The sequence below is a fragment of the Mesoplodon bidens genome (assembly GCF_964165515.1).
Source record: "Mesoplodon bidens genome assembly, contig: HAP1_SCAFFOLD_103, whole genome shotgun sequence".
Taxonomy (NCBI): domain Eukaryota; kingdom Metazoa; phylum Chordata; class Mammalia; order Artiodactyla; family Ziphiidae; genus Mesoplodon; species Mesoplodon bidens.
In genome coordinates, this window is record NW_027672700.1 from 1,257,836 (window position 1) to 1,274,679 (window position 16,844).

Sequence of the window (16,844 nt, forward strand, 5' to 3'; positions counted from 1 at the left end):
CCCACTTGATCTGAGACGTTTGCCACCCTGCAAAGTGGAAACGACTGGAAGTTTGTTACTTATTCACTCACATATATGACTGGGAGGAGGCAGAAACTGCCCTACATCTAGGTTTTGTCTGAGGACCACCTGCGGATGTGAAATGGCAGAGGAGATATTGGGATGGGCCCCGGATGTTGTGGGAACATTGTGCTTCTCTGAGATGTGAGACACCCTGGAACTTCACGCTGCCTCTGACTTTAACAGAAGCAGGGCAGATGGTGCTTCGGCTAAGAGCAAAGAGCCAGCTTCCCATTCTCCCTGCCCTCCAGCCTGAGCTTACAAGTTTGGTGTCTAGGATCTCCTCAGTACAGAAAGGTTTCCTCCAGGTTCCTTGCCAAGTGTAACTTGGGCGACTCCTTCCCCAAGAGTGGGCCTTGGGCTTCCCTGGTGTCGCAGTGGTTGAGAGTCCGCCTGCCGATGCAGGGGACACGGGTTCATGCCCCGGTCTGGGAAGATCCCACATGCCGCGGAGCGGCTGGGCCTGTGAGCCATGGCCGCTGAGCCTGCACGTCCGGAGCCTGTGCTCCGCAACGGGAGAGGCCACAACACTGAGAGGCCTGTGTACCGAAAAAAATTAAAAAGAGGTGGAGGGGGCTTTTTTAAGGATATAGGGGTGAGTGCCTCATAAAAACTGGGAGCTGAAAGAGAGCCTGGCCTCGAAATAGAACTGGTAAGCCATCAGATCTCAGGCATCATCTCTTTTACACACACACAAGCATGTGCACACGCACACACAGGCCGTATCTCCTCTCTGTGTCTCTGTGTGGCTCCCCTGATCTCTGCTCTCTCCAGTCATGTGACAGGAAGGAATGACCTCATGGTCCCCCAGTTCAAAGGACCAGCCCAGGAAACAAGTAGCATCTTAGAGCCCATAAGCCCAAATCCTGGGAGTGACCATCTTAAAAGCCCAGCCCGTGCCAAGTGCCCGATCAGCTATGACCAGGGACAGAGTCACACACATGGCTGCCTGGATCCAGGAGCAGTGCTCAGAAAAGGGTTAGACAGACCCCCTAGAGTATGCTGCATTTTACCCTCCTAAGACATCAGAGACATAAGGCATTCAGTTCAGTAACAGCTTTTCGAGAGAAAGTCCATCCCAATGAAATTGCCTATCATCAGAAACTCCTGGTTCAAAAAAAGGTGCAAATGTAAGAAGAAAACATTATATGTGTATCTGGAAGAGTGTACACCAAAATGTGAATAAGGTTACCTGTGGGTAGTGTGATAATGGTGGATCATTTTACCTTCGTTTTGCTCACGTCTATGTATGTATATAAATATTTTTTACAACAAAGATTTTATCTTGAGTAAAAAAAAATGTCATTTGAGAAATATTTGGGGATCTCCCTACAATTATAGAGTCTGGGCATTTGTTGCTCTTGCTTGTTGTAGGTTGGAGCCAGAAAAGGCACCCCAAAGATGGACCAAGGAAGGGAGATGCTGAAGAGAGAAATGTCCAGCAAATCCAGCCAGAGCCTTCTGTTTTCTAAACCTGGTGGAAGGAACTAGAAACGTCGCCCCGCTGGGCCTCGCATGATCCTCCGTGAGTCAGTGTAACTCTTCTGCGTCAAACTACTAAGATACTTTTTTAGGACATTAAAGGTTGCTACCCTAGTGTGTTGCTTCCTAGACTGGTATTTTGCACAATACTGGATTTTGGAGTGTGTGAGGAGAGGGGTTCTTTTCACAGATATTATGAATGTAAACATACGCAGGCGTATGAAGAATAAGTTTGAAATTCAGACTCCTAGGCCTGGTAGATGCAATTATGTGTTTGAGTAGTGACAAACCCAAATGTCACACCTCCAAGGAGCTCTGAGAAGCCCGCAGTTGAGAAAACCCAGGGCGTGTACTGGGGCCACAGGACAGAATGGTAACCTCAGGGCTGTTGGGGCCATGGTATAGTGCATTTATATCTGAATTGATTATAATAAATGTGAACAGCAACCAGTTTTATCGCTTCCATAACAGTGAGTCATGTTTATATCGCGCTCTGTGGTGTTCAAAACACTTCTCGTCTAATCCTCTCTCAAGCCCTGGGAGGTAAATAGCATTATGTTCCCCATTTTACAAATGAGGAAGCTGAGGCCGAGAGAGGTTAAATGGCCTGTCTAAAGTCACACAGCTAGTAAATTCAAGAATTGGGTCTGGAACCCAGGTTTCTAACTCCATCTCACGCTGCCCATTCTGCCGCACCAAGACAGCCCAGTAGGTCAAGTCCCAGGCCATCAGGACAGACCAAGTACCCAGTCATCAAAGAACACACACTGCCCAGGTGGACACACCCCTTTCCCGTGGTGTTTGAAGAGACCCTCATTTTTGCCTTCTCTCCAGCCATCTGTTCTCTCCCTGCCTTTCTTGTACAGCCAGAGACCACCAAACAAAACAGGAGGAAGAGCCAGAAGCCATGAATATCATTTATTTTTTATTTTTAAAAAGCCACAATAAAAGTATTTTGATATTTTAAAACCAAATGCATTCTTTATACTGATTAAAACTAGAAGGAAATGGGAAAAATGATTTGCATGGTCTTCCACTAAAGGTACTTCTTACACAGTGAGAAGGGTGAGCATCACCTGACCTTAAAAATAATCTTGAAAATCCCAGCAGTTTTCCATAAAGAACATATTACTTATACTGTACCATATCCCCCAAATCCAAAACAGCAATCTCCAGCACCAGAAAAGATCACTTGGTCAGGCAGTAGTTAAGTAGCTGGCTCATGTTTGGAAGCCAAATTGTGTTGGAAAAAAACTACTTTGGTTGAATACAAATATTTGAATTTGCATAAGTTAAATGTAATGCCTATGTGACTCCACTGTATTTGAGGTCTTTCAAAGGACGTGTTAATCTTTATCGTATCAACATTGCAACCCACAATGGCAATGTCCTTTCTTCACTCCTTGAACTAGATGGTTCTTTAGGTGTCTCCTCAGCCACACACCCCTTTCTCTGAGAATGCACATTCCCCAACCAGGTTTACCCTACCTCCTGCTGCTCTCTTGGCCGCACCTGACTGGCTGATCAGTAGATAGTCTACCCAAGCCAGACCAATCAGGTTTCTCTTCTAACCCAAGCTGGGCCAATCAGCACCTGTGCCCTTGATATTTGGAAGTGGGACACGGAGTTACCACACAGGTCATTAATGGCCCGGAGCTGAAAGTCTTGATGCAGTTCCCAGCTGGGGTGGCCATTTCTCCCACTGTGTTTGGAGAAACAAAGCCAGTCTTAGAAAGACATGGCCAGGATAGATAAGCAACAGGTAGAGACAGGAAACCAAGACCCAGGGAATTCCCTGGCCGTCCACCCTGCGCTTTCACTGCCAAGGGCCCGGACTCAATCCCTGATCAGGGAGCTAGGATCCCATAAGCCACACTGTGTGGCAAAAAAAAAAAAAGAAGAAGAAGAAACCAAGACGACCCCCAGAGAGACAGTGCAGCAGACACTACAAGCCCCTTAGTCATTGCCTCCCTCTACTGTATAAGCAGCCCGCGAAATGCCCTCATTTCCCAGCCTCCCTTGCAGCTAGACCTGGCTGTGTTGTTCAGTTCTGGCCAGTGACATGCAGGTGAAGGCCCTGGGCAGGGCTTCCCTTCTGGAATTAAAGGCAAGGCTTTGCTAGGAGAAAGTTTTTCTCTTTGTCCCTTTGCCTTGTCTCCTTTTCCTCTCCTGCAGCTCGGACTTGGAGCTGGAGCAGCCATGTTGGGGATCACCAGGTAACAAGCAAGAGACCAAAGCCCACCTCACAGGACAGTGGAGTGGAAAGACATGAAAAGCCTGGGTGGGAGCCTAGTGGCATCACTGTGCTCTGCACTGTACCTGAACTGCCTACCTCTGTACATCCTGTTGTATAAATAAATCAATCCTATCAGTTTAAGCCACTGTGGTCAGATGTACCTGTTTGTGCTGTGGAGCAAATCACTCAAAAGTTAGTGACTTAAAATGGCAACTATTAGTTCTCCTGATTCCAGGCGTCAAGCTGGCCACTTGTACTGGTCTGGTTGGTTTGGCTGGGGCTCGTTTAGGGTGGCTTCGTGTACATGCCTGCCTGGTCATTGCCAGGCAAGCTGGGTTAGGACAGTGGTTCTCACCTGGGGGCGATTTTGCCACCCAGGGGGCATTGGGCAATGTCTGGACACACTTTGGTTGTTAAACTGGGGTGGGGGTGATCCTATCATCTCGGGGTAGAGGCCAGGGATGCTGCTAAACATCCTGCAGTGCACAGAACAGCTGCCCACAACCAAGACTTATTTGATCCAATATGTCAATAGTACCGAGAATGAGAAACCCTGGTCTAGAAAGGCCTCAGCTGGGACGTCTGATTCTGCCTGGTGTGGTCCCTCATCACCCAGCAGGCCAGACCAGGCCACGTGTGGTGGGTACAGGTTTCCAAGAGCAGCAGGAGAGAGAAAGCCCCAAAGCACACTTTTCAAGTCTCCACCTGCCATGTGTTTGCCAACATCTCATCAGACAAAGCAAGCCACATGGCTAGAGTTCATTTGGGAGGGGCTCCAAATTTTTACCATCTACCCACATCCAGGTTTCTGTTATTTAAAGCTGAAGGCAGCACGCGCCCAGAGCGTTAACGGGCGGGGGCGGGGGTGTGGAGTTGGGAGGTCAACTGGGCCTCCTGGTAGCCTCCCTGAGTTCAACCAATCCAGTGAGGAGAAGCCGTGGGCGGGGCGAGCTCCACTGCCAGAGCGGCGTGAAAAATTTCCCAAGGCAGAGCGAAAACCTTTCCTGAGCGACTGAGCATGCCCAGTGGTGAAAGGTCCAGCCCAACTTTCACCACATCCCAGACTCCAGAGGGACTTTTCTGAAACCCAGAGAATTGACCATGTCCTCAAACAGCTTAAAAACCTTCCAGGGCTCCCCCATGCCTCCTCAGGAAAAAAAGATCACACTTCAGTGGGTTTTTTATGCTTCATCCTCAACCAATTTCTTCAGCCACGTTTCCCACTACTTTTGCAAGAACTCTTTTGCTCCACGGATGTTGAAAACTTGCAGCTACTCATACATACCACGTTCTCTGTGCACACAGGTTCACCTACCTGCGATTCTCTGCCCAGGCCCTCTCTACCAGGGTAATTGCATCTGTGCTTTCTAGGTCTATGAAGACAGTCATGCTTCATCCCTCTGGCATAGCTCTTGTTTTTTTTTTTTTTTTTTTTTTGCATCTTTGTTGAAGTGTAGTTGCTTTACAATGGTGTGTCGGTTTCTGCTTTGTGGCAGGGTGAATCAGTTATGCATGTGCATGTGTTCCCATGTCTCTTCCCTCTTGCGTCTCCCTCCCTCCCGCCCTCCCTGTCCCACCCCTCTAGGTGGTCGCGGGGCGCCGAGCTGATCTCCTTGTGCTGTGCAGCTGCTTCCCACTAGCTATCTATTTTATGTTTGCTGGTGTATATGTGTCCATGGCATAGCTCTTCTTATTCTGTGTTGTGAATATACTCTATGTGCTCACATGTCTTATCTTCACTAGAATGTGAGCTACTTGAGGGCAGGGGTCTTGGCATATTTTATACCTGGATGGAACTCTAAGACCGACCAGGGTGCCTGGCACAGGATAGATACTCAATAATTGTTTATTGAATAAATGAATGGATTATGAGCTCCATGAAGGAAAAAAAAAAAGCTGAAGGCATTCCAACTGATGCAGAAAGTTGCCCTGATTCCTGATGACTTTCTGGTTCCTGGTTTCTTTCCTTGGAAAGGCCCATTCCAATGCCTGCCCTTGGGTTCCACTAGGACTTTTTGTATCACTCAAGATTCTCTGGTTGCAACCAACAGAAATCTCCTGTGGCTAACTTAAACAGAAAAGGAGTTTACTGAAGGGAAATGCGGAAGGTTAGAGAAACAAAGGGCAAGCAAAGCGGAGGAGTCTGGACAGGCAGGAGCCATCTTTTCTTCCCCGTAGATGTCCCCTTTTTTCTTCAGCCGGTTTGAGTTTCTGTTATTTGCAACCAAAATGGCATTTACTAAGACGCTCTGCACAGCCCCAACTGGTAGCTCTGAGAAGCTACCAGCGACCTTTCTTTCCCCTGACGTTGTACCAAGGGACAGCAAGGTATCTGCAGTCCCCCCCCCAAGAACTCCCAATCTTCTGATCCCCCAAGAAGCTAAACCAAACAACTTCCTTCCACCCTTGCCAATGGGGGCCCATTTGGATTCGTGACTTTGCAGATAAGGTGCCCTTCTCCAGCAACTTGGCAGAGCCAGCAGTGCCTGCTGTTGTGGAAACCGGGGTCATGAAGTGTCTACGGAAGAAAACAGCTTCCCCTGGATCCGTGTTGCAAAGTGTGTTCCTGGTAAGTGGAGTGGTTTCCAATTTTATAGGGTCTTAGGAATGAAAGCAATACACTAACGATGAGAGGAAACCCAAAATCTGCTAATGCATTTATTTTATTATTATTATTATTATTATTTTTAATTTATGGCTGCATTGGGTCTTCGTTGCTGCACCCGGGCTTTCTCTAGTTGTGGCGAGCAGGGGTTACTCTTTGTTGTGTTGCACGGGCTTCTCATTCCATGGCCTTCTCTTGTTGCGGAGCACAGGCTCTAGGCATGGAGGCTTCAGTAGTTGTGGCTCGCAGGCTCAAGAACGCAGGCTCAGTAGTTGTGGCGCACGGGCTTAGTTGCTCCGCGGCATGTGGGATCTTCCTGGACCAGGGCTCGAGCCTGTGTCGCCTGCATTGGCAGGCGGATTCTTAACCACTGCACCACCAGGGAAGCCCCTCATTTACTCTTAATGCTTCCCCCTGTTGAGGACAAACAGGAGGAAAAAAGAAAGGGCAGGGCTTCCTTGGTGGCGCAGTGGTTGAGAGTCCGCCTGCCAGTGCAGGGCACACGGGTTCGTGCTCTGGTCCGGGAGGATCCCACATGCCACCGAGTGGCTGGGCTCGTGAGCCATGGCTGCTGAGCCTGTGCGTCCAGAGCCTGTGCTCCGCAGCAGTAGAGGCCGCAACCGTGAGAGACCCACGTACCGAAAAGAAAAGAAAAAAAAAAAGGGGGGCAATAGCAAGGTTCCAAATGAGCTGAGAAATGACCTTCTAAAAGGGCTCTCAATCTGGCCTCTGGTAGATGTCTGTCGGGGTTTCTGCCCAGCCTAGACCTTCCTCAGGAGAGAAGACGTTTAGGGCTTACAGTGGGCTGACTGGTGGCCCCAAAGGTCTCAGGCTCTAATCCCTGGGACCTGAGAATGTTACCTTACAAGGTAAAGTTTTGCGGATATAAGGATTTTGAGCTGAGACTATCCTCGCCCTAAGTGCCATCTGTAAGTGTACTTATAAGTGAGAGACAGGAGGAGATTATATCCAAAGAAGAGGCGGAGGCAGTGACCACAGAGGCAGGACTAGAGTGCTGCACCTACAAGTCAAGGGATGCCAGCAGCTTTTGTGGTTAGAGTCTTTTGAACTCCTTGGCTTTTCAGCTCCTGGGCTGTAAGATTTGAATCCGCAAATGCCCCAAGGAGAAAAGCTGCACCAAATGTCAAGCTTGCGTCTGTGTTTCCCTTCTCTCCAGAACTTGGCCCACATGTCTTGGTGTCTCTCTGACATTCAGATGCCAGCGAACAGATGTTTTCTTACTTTATCCAGGTTTTCTAAAATTTCTTTAGACTTCACCTGATCTTATGTTATTACTGAACTACCATCTCAATTACCCCTAGGAAGAAAATTTACAATTTTTAGAGAAAATGGAACCCCGTTACAGTGTTGGTAGGAATGTAAACTGGCACAGCCACTGTGGAAAACAGTATGGAGAGTTCTCAGAAAACTAAAAATAGAACTACCATATGACCTCGAAACTCAACTCCTGGGTATAAATCCGAAAAAAACAAAAACACGTGTTTTCAAAAACATGTATTTGAAAAGATACATGCACCCCAATGTTCAGAGCATCATTATTTGCAATTACCAAGATATGGAAGCAAACTAAGTGTCATCAAGAGATGAATGGATAGGGGCTTCCCTGGTGGCGCAGTGGTTGACAGTCCGCCTGCCGATGCAGGGGACACGGGTTCGGGCCCCGGTCCGGGAAGATCCCACATGCCGCAGAGCGGCTCTGCCCGTGAGCCATGGCCACTGAGCCTGCGCGTCCGAAGCCTGTGCTCCGCAACGGGAGAGGCCACAACTGTGAGAGGCCCGCGTACCGCAAAAAAAACACACAAAAACCCCAAAACAAAACTAAAAAACACCCCGTGGGTAGTCAGAGGAGTGGACCGTCACAGCTCATCCTCCTGTGCCGTGTGCCAGGCATGATCTGAGCACTTGTACACATGCTAACTTATTAAAATACTTCTAACAATCCTATCAAGTTGGGACTACCATCACCCCGTGTGCAGACTGAACAAAAGGAAACAGAATATGGTGTCCTCCTTGTGTTCACAAAGCCCGTTAACTGGCAGAGGCAGGACTTGAAGGCCACAGTCCGGCTCCCGAGTCCATGCCATGCTTTACAGCCTCCAACTTCTCAAACTCATTCCTAAAGCCACCTGGGAAGGAGGAACCAGGCAACTAAAGACTGGGTTTGAATCAGACTCCACGTCTGACCAGCCACGTGATCCCGAGCAGGGGGCCTCGCCTCTCTGAGTCTCAACCTGGCTCCCTTACAAAATGGGCACATTAATGGGAATGTCAGCCTTCAGCAACGCTGTGACGAGTATCAGTGTAGCATGTGTGAACGGGCTTTGTAAACTCTGGAGTGTTCTGTGAGGTAAAAACTACCCTCTATTCTCATTAGAGGGAATTCATTTCATAACCTGCTCCCGGCTCTTGAACTTGGCTGTGCATCCAGTCAGTGCTGGATGATCTGGAACCAACAGCTGGTCTATTTATGGCTGAAAACCTACAGGTCATAGGAAGACAGCAGCACCGGAGCCCCTGGGTGGCCACAAAGATAAGGTCCGTGTCTCGAGGACCGATAACATGGTGGTCACTGAAGGAACAGGCCCCCTCCTGCCCCTTCCACTAGTGACAACTGAAAACCTTGATTTCCCCAACACCCCGATCCAAGATCAACCCGACTCTGCCCAATGTTGGAGAAGTACTGGCGTGTCCTGCAGGCCTGGCTGGCCCCCTCTGACTGTGTGTTGCCTCTTTCCACAGATCAGTGCCCTACAGCAAGGCTACAACCAGGTGCTGTGCCAGACCCTGTCTGAGAGAAACTTAGAAATCACCTCCCTGAAGCACGAGGCCGAGAACTTAAGGAGGGAGGCCGCCATCACGTCAGGTGAGGCCCTTCTGCATTCAGGCCCCAGAGCTTCTGCCCTCCCCCTGCAGACATCACCAGTCAACCAGCACACCTGTGCCCTTGACCTGGGTGCAGCCTCAGGGATCACCCGTGTCGGTGCATTAGAGTTCTCCCTCAGTGGAGGTTTCTTGCCGCCCAGTTCCGAGGGCAGGGCCTGGTAAATATTTGAGAGAATGGTATCTCTTGGCTACAAGGTCTCCTGAGCACTGGCCCCACCAGGGAGAACACAGGTCGCCTTGTGGCTTGGGTGGTTCCACAAAGCAGCCTGAGTGCAAACTAGAGCGTGGACAAACTGGGGTCACTCCTTTAAGGCACCCATGGTCTCACCCATTTCAGCCGAGTGCACTTGGGCCCAAAGGAAACCATTTTCTAATTTGATCAGAGGTGGTTCCCTGATAAAGGGCTTGGGTTGGGAGAGGGGCAGCCAACGCACAGCTGTAGCTGAGCTTTGATTCCCTGGATTCCTTCATTGCTTCCACATGTTTCTTGAGCTCCTACTAGGTGTCAGGCCCCGTTCCAGGCTCCGGGGAGGGAGAGCCAAGCAAGACAGTCAGATTCCTGTACTCACAGATTCGGGAGGGGGTGACAGACAATAAAAGTAAACGGATGAATAAACAAGCCCACTTCAGAGAGCAGTGGTGCTGTGGAGAAAATAAACTGTGTGTCGTGGTGGCCAGCGCTTCAAGGGGGAAGGCCAAGGGGGACCAGCTTAGTGGGTGTGCAACCATGGAACTCAGGTGGGACTTGAACCCGTGGGCTGGGACTCGAACCCAGTCAGAACCCACTATCTTTTAATCGAGATCACGCATGTGGTCTCGGGACTTAATAAAGCTCAGGTTCTTTATGTCTCATGCAGAAAGAATTCAGTGAGAGACAAAGTAAGAAGTGGATTTCTTTAGAGAGAAACACACTCCACAGACAGAGTGTGGGCCATCTCATAAGGCTAGAGGCCCCTAAATATGGGGTGGTTAGTTTTTATGGGGTGGGTAATTTTATTGGCTAATGAGTGGGAGGATTGTGACAACTCTAATATTTTGGGGAAGGGGCGGGGATTTCCAGGATTTGGGCCACAACCCACTTTTTTTTTTTTTCCTGTACACAGGCCTCTCGCTGCTGTGGCCTCTCCCGTTGCGGAGCCCTGGCTCTGGACGCACAGGCTCAGTGGCCATGGCTCACGGGCCCAGCCGTTCCGCGGCATGTGGGATCTTCCCGGACAGGGGCACGAACCCGTGTCCCCTGCATCGGCAGGCGGACTCTCAACCACCGCGCCACTAGGGAAGCCCCACCACCCACTTTTTGACATTTATGGTCAGCCTCGGAACTGTCCTGGTACTGGTGGGTGTGTCATTTCGCTCATGTATTACAATGAGTCTGTAATGAGGCTCCAGTCCCCCTGGAAGTCGAATCTTACGCCCCCTTGGACCTAGCTGATTCTAACCAGTTTATGTTGTATCCTCCACGGCTATGTCCTTCTTTTAGAGAGGACCTGTTTCACGTGGGCAAGGACAAGCCAAGGGCAAGAGAGGCTGCATGGAGTGAACAGGGGATTGTGGGGCTGGGCAGGGTCGGGGGGTCTGGGTTTTTATTCCAAGGGTGTTGGGAATCCAGTGGAGGTTTTTAAGCAGAAACTGACATGCCTAGAGACCTGAAGAGGATGGGACCACTCACAGACGAGGGGAGGGAGAGAAGCAGGTGACAGGGAGGAGGCAGTGAGCCTCGGAGGGGCACATCACTCTGAAAGCAGTCGGCGCGTAACAGGAAACATGCCCACAGCTGTAGAAGCCAGACATAGCATTGAGTCGCACGTGAATCCCCATCTCTCTATGAATCTGTGCTTTTCTTCTGCCTCACTCTGCAACTTAATCACACCCAGCCCCACCCCCTGCTGCCCCCAGGTCTCTGCTTATGCTCCTCCCTCACTTGGGATGTCCTCAGATATTTTCTGAGCACCTCCCCCAGGCTAGGTGCTGTTCTGGGCACCAGGAACGTAAGGATGAACTCGCTGGTCCTCACCTTCCTCCCGTATGTCGGCCAGTGAAACCTCATCCAAGCATCAAGCCTGTCTCAGATCCCACCTTCTCTGATCAGGGAGTCGGACAGTCCTGGGTTGGGATAACGCTTGAGATGGGCTGGAGCCACTCAAAGTGTGGCAAGCCCCAGAGGGATTTCCAAGTAACTGAACTGTGTCCTGGAGGCAAAGCTCATTTTTAAAATGAAATTCTGGAGCATTTTGTGCTTTATTTCATAGACATTCTTGATTGATACCTACCACTAAAACTGGGCCTGATGTTCTTTCAAGAAAAGAACCGTAGGAGATAACCCAATACCACTGCATTTATGCACCCTTCTTCCCACTTTTATTCAAAATGATACTACAATGCAAGAGGGAAGAGATATGGGGAGATATGTATATGCATAACTGATGCACTTGGTTATAAAGCAGAAACTAACACACCATTGTAAAGCAATTATACTCCAATAAAGATGTTAAAAAAATGATGCTACAGTATTGGAGTAGTTATCTATTGCTGCATAACAAGTTACCCCAAAATGTAATGGATAAAACCCCAACCAATATTTATTATCTCCCCCAGTTTCTGTAGTTCAGGAATTTGAGCGGGGGGTGACTTAGTTCTCATGAGTTGCAGTCAAGATGTTGGCTGGGGCATCAGTCATGTCATCTAAAGCCTCGGGGGGAGCCGGAGGATCCCCCTTCTGAATGGCTGCTCATGTGGCTATTGGCTGGAGGCCTTATTCCCTCAGCCCACATGCTTCTCTCTAGGGCTGCTTGAGTGTCCTCACAACACAGCAGTTGGCTTCCCCCAGAGTGAGTGATTCAAGAGGGAGCAAAGAGGAGGCCACAGTGTCTTTTATGACTCAGCCTGAGAGGAAACAGTCCGTCATTTCCACAGTATCATATTGGTTACCCATGGCAGCCCTATTCAGGGTGGGAGGGGCTACACAGGGCATGAATTCTAGGCGGCAGGGATCATTGGGGCCATTTTGGAAGCTGGCTGCCGAGAAAAATAATAGGCGCCATGGAACAAACATAATTTAGACACTTCTTGTTCTTGGGACATACCGTCTCATTTGACCCTTACAATAAATCTGTGTGGGACAGACAGTGGGAGGTGAAATAGCTTGTCCAAGACCATGAAGCTAATAAGTGGTAGAGAGGGGTCCAAACTCAGAGGACTGTGAAACCAACCACCCCATCAATAGCGTCCAGCAGTGCCCTCTGCAACACGCCCGTCTCCTGGCCTCTGGAGAAGAATTCCTAGACCTTCCCTGTGCTGGGACTTTGTTCCCCAGGCCCATGGTGTGGCCTCTCCTCCCAGCTTTGCCTGGCCTGTGCCCACAAGGGGCCCCCACAGGTTTCTCCTCTCGCTGGTGCTGACTGCCCCTCATTCTCACTGAAGCCTCAAACCCTGTTCTGTGGACTTTGCTCTCATTCCCATTCCTGCTCTGGGACCCTTGGAAAAAGCCTCCCCAGTTCTAGGCGGGCACCGGTGGTGGCCCAGGCTTGGAAGGTCTTGTCCGAACGTTGGCTGACAGCCATGGTGTTGCCAATAATCCTTCCTGCCTCTTTCACCTCCATGAGTCTTTTGGTTTGGCTTGGTTTGGTTCTTTTACAGAGATGGTGTCATCTTTGCAAAGAGACGTGTTAGTAAAGGATGGTCAAGTTCAACAACTAAAACAGGAGGTGAATCAACTGAAAAGTGAGAACAAAGAAAAGGATCACCAGCTCGAAGCCCTCAGCTCCAGAGTGAGTGTCGGGTCATCAGCAAATTGTAGCTGCAAAAAGCAGACATAGTGGAGTCACATGACACACGGTGGTGAGATGAGGCCAGTGCCCAAGGACACAGGGAGGGTAGCTGCTGGGCAGGTGGCCAACTTCTCTGAAGCCTTTCAAAGGACAGTGTGTATGTGGCTCAGAAGAAGCATAATATATTTTCAAATCCAGCAAACATTTTCTAACCCCTATTATAAATGAGTTTGTTTAATCCCAGCAACAAACACACCTATGAGCATATACTGCCATTGCAAAGTTTAATATTAAGCAGAATACGATCTCTCTGTGAGCAAGGATGACCACACGGCTGCATCGTGGTCCCAGCACCACTGGTTCTCATAATTGTCTTCAAAGCAGAACGTTTGAAGATCCAGATGCAAACACGCAGACTCTCATTTCTTCCTTAGACTTTAGTGTGTAGAATGCCTCTATGGAAGATGAACGTGGTAGGCAAGCAAAGAGCTTTTTACATGTAACTTTGACTATTTGCAAATCTTGCCTTCAATGCTAACTTTAGAATCCTGACTCTATAGGATAAGATTTCTCAGTATTTGCATGATGTGCCTGTTTCTGTGAGTCAAGGTAAAACCTCAAAGCTTTCATCTCAGGTGGCAACTCAGAGATTCCCAGAGGCTACCCGATAGCTAGGTCTGCATGGGGGTGGGGTGAGAACAGATCTTGAGGTTCCAAGGAAAAGGCACAGTAGGTAATACCTGGTACGTAGTACCATACCCAGTTTCGAGCTGGTGAAAGGCACTGCATGAGCTTTGGGATCAGACAGACCAGGGTCCAATCCCAGAGCTTTCTCTTATTGTAAATTATTTGGCCTCCATTTCCCCATCTGTGAAATGGGGATGACAAAATCGTTTTCTGAGAAGTGGGAGGCTGGTTTTAGTTGTGCTCTTCTGCCTCTGCCCTGGGTTGGCTGCCTGGCCAAGCCCTCTGCATTCGTTTCTCCCAAGCAGAGTGTCTTCCCAGGCATGTGCTATAGCTGTTTAATGTGGGGTGTGTGTGTGTGTGTGTGTGTGTGTGTGTGTGTGTTGGGTACGGGAAGGGGATGCAGAGGTGGTGCTAAGTAGAAGGAATCTGCAAAGACAGCACCTGCTTGGCTCTTCTACCTCCTGAAGTGCATTTGGATGATTTATGTCCCCGTTTCCCCTTCCTTGTTGACCTCGGAATGAGGTCCCTTCTCCTCTAGACTGTGCTGGCCAGTAGCACAAGAGCTCGTCACCACCAAGGGTACTGCTCTTGTGAACATTTGAGATGCCTTTTTTTTTTAATGACATACATCATGTGTGTTAATTTTAGAAAAATAAGTAGATGACATTGAGAAGAAAAAATAAAAAGAGAGGAGAGGAAATGCTACCTTGAGAAATCAGTGTTAATATTTTCATGTATGTTCTTCCAGTCTTATTTCTATATATTGCCTAGAAATCAATCAATCAATCATTTTATAGTGAATTTATTCTATGCACCTTTTTAAAATTTTTAAATACTTACTATTTTCCCGTGCTAATAAATCAGCGCTCTTATCATTCGTCTTAAAAGCTACATACTTTCTCCTGGATGTACCCAGTGTTATAAAGTGGTCTGCTGTTCTAAACAACACTTGGGTTGTTTCCTCATTTTATTTTTATTCCACAGTTACTGACAATTCTGTGAAGAGCATCCTTGAAACTACAGATTTACTTATTTCTCCAGTCATTGTCCTTAAGGTACATTCCTAAAGTGGGAATTGCTGGGTCAAAAGAAGGCACATCCATCCTTATGCACTTAATGCCTGTTGCCGAGACGCCCTCGGGCAAGACAGCTCCGTTTACCCCTCCACACCAGTCGGGGCAGTTGTGTCTTTGAGACTCAACCTGCACAAAAGCCCTAAGATGGACCCCAGCTCTCTGGCTCGGCCCCCTGCACCCTCACCGGTCACAGCGTGAAAACATCCCAATTCCTGCACCCTAAGTACCCAGACTCTACAAAGCTGGATTTCCCCTGCAGTGAAGTTTGCTGGCTTTTGAAGAGGAATTTAGGCGCTCTATTCCTCAGAACTCATGAGAGGGTGAACTGGGAATGACTGCAGGATCCCGTGCTCCCATCACACAAATGGTCTCGCCTCTCAGAATTCAGAGGTGTGATTGGGTTATACAGCAGGAAACACTCCTGGGCATGAACACAGGTACTTGGGAACCCCAGCCAAGCCCCCGTGGCCTTGTCAATTTTATGCACAGTGCTCAGTGCTGAAAGAAGAGTTACAGAAGGAAGATGCCCAGAAGGAGAACTGGGAAGCCCAAGAGAAAGAGTTAAAACTCTGCAAAACCGTGCGTTGAACCTCCTGACCCCTAGGTGTCCACTGAAAGCCTAGATTATGGCCTTGAGGGTTTTGGACGGGTTCCATGGCCCATTAGCTAGCACAAGCTCTGGGGCTTTCTGGGTGTTTGTCTGTTAATGTAGTCTCCTAATGCTTTGATTTGCTAGCCTCAAAGAGATGGGTGAAAAGACCATGGAAAACACACTCTCCCCAGATTTTCTGGGCAGTTGGCTCAAGGTCCCTCATCAGGTTTCCCCTGGGGAAAGGGACGGGAGGTGGCCACCATATGCTGCTAGAAATTCACCATGGTCCCTACCCCTGGACTTGTGATGCCCAGACTTTCATGATCCACTGTCACAAGTTTTATCACAGCCCTGAGCACTGTTATTAACACAACTCTTCTTGAAGTATTTTTGCTTAAATACATTCAATTTTACAACAATTCATAAAAACAAAATAAAAAGCAAATGTATCACTGGCCTTCTATGGAAGGTGAACATAAAAATCAATACAGTGAAAAGATGACCACTCAGTGTAAATGTTCACCCCCTGTACAGGCCCGAACCCTCGTGCACATCACCAGGCATACGTTTTCCATCCGTTGGGAAGGACGGTGCCTGGGACGGGGGCAGGAGACGTGTGTTCTTCTCTCTGTCAGGAGCACACTTCTCTGCCTCAAATGAGATAAAAATGTCATTGTTCTTTTCTTCCAAACTGTGCCCATTGTGTCTTCCAAACAGCCCTTATTTAGATTGAACTCAAAAATGTGCCCCAAGGAAAGAGACTCTAATGAGTGGATAGGTATCTTGTACTGTTTAATCCAGGATCCATGCTGATCTTCAAAAGAAACTCAAGTTTTCCCTCACCCAGCCCTTTCATTGCATCCGTTGAAAGAAAGTCTACTTTGCCTCAAAGATGTGGAATTGTCCCCCAAGGGAAGGAATGAAGCGAATCCCAGACTAGGTTTCTGCCTTAATGAACCGGATGAAATGCGTTGTGAAGTTGACTTCCCTGTTGTTGGAACTCTTTCAGCAAATCCATGACATGGAAAAAGAAATGAGGAAGCTCAGGGTGGAGCTGAAAAGGAGCAGTACCGAGCAGAGCCTGATCTCTATGACGCTGTGGGAAAAGAGCAAGGTATGGCAGGGACAGGTCGGCCTGGGAACCACTCTGGGGCAAGCACACCACCTGCATCATCTCTGTTCATCCTCACAATGACCCCATGCGGTCTATACTGGTATTCACCCCACTTTACAGTCGGGAAAACTGAGGCTCACAGAGGTGAAGGAAGTTATCCAAGTTCACTTGCATAAAGTAGTTGTGGCAGAGCTTGAATCCAGGTCTGCCTGACTCCAAAGCTCCTGTGTGTAACCACAACCCTAGACTGCCTTCAGATATTAATTGTGAAATTATCTAAGAAAGAATTGATCCATTAAATCAAGTTTGCCAATGATGTTG

The 16,844-nt window shown here is 48.6% G+C and overlaps 1 protein-coding gene and 1 pseudogene across 2 annotated transcripts in view; both read left to right on the top strand.

Annotated features, from left to right (window-relative positions):
* Positions 1-1,551, top strand: part of LOC308609811 (forkhead-associated domain-containing protein 1-like) — a gene marked incomplete at its 3' end in the record, with an annotated part of 143,566 nt that extends 142,015 nt beyond the window's left edge. Inside the window, exon 16 of the mRNA XM_081259112.1 lies at positions 1,435-1,551. Within this exon, the coding sequence (XP_081115238.1) occupies positions 1,435-1,551 (117 nt within the window). The remainder of the gene's footprint in view (positions 1-1,434) is intronic.
* Positions 1-16,844, top strand: part of LOC308609817 (centrosomal protein of 78 kDa-like) — a 405,903-nt pseudogene that overhangs the window by 323,228 nt on the left and 65,831 nt on the right. The window lies entirely within an intron of this gene.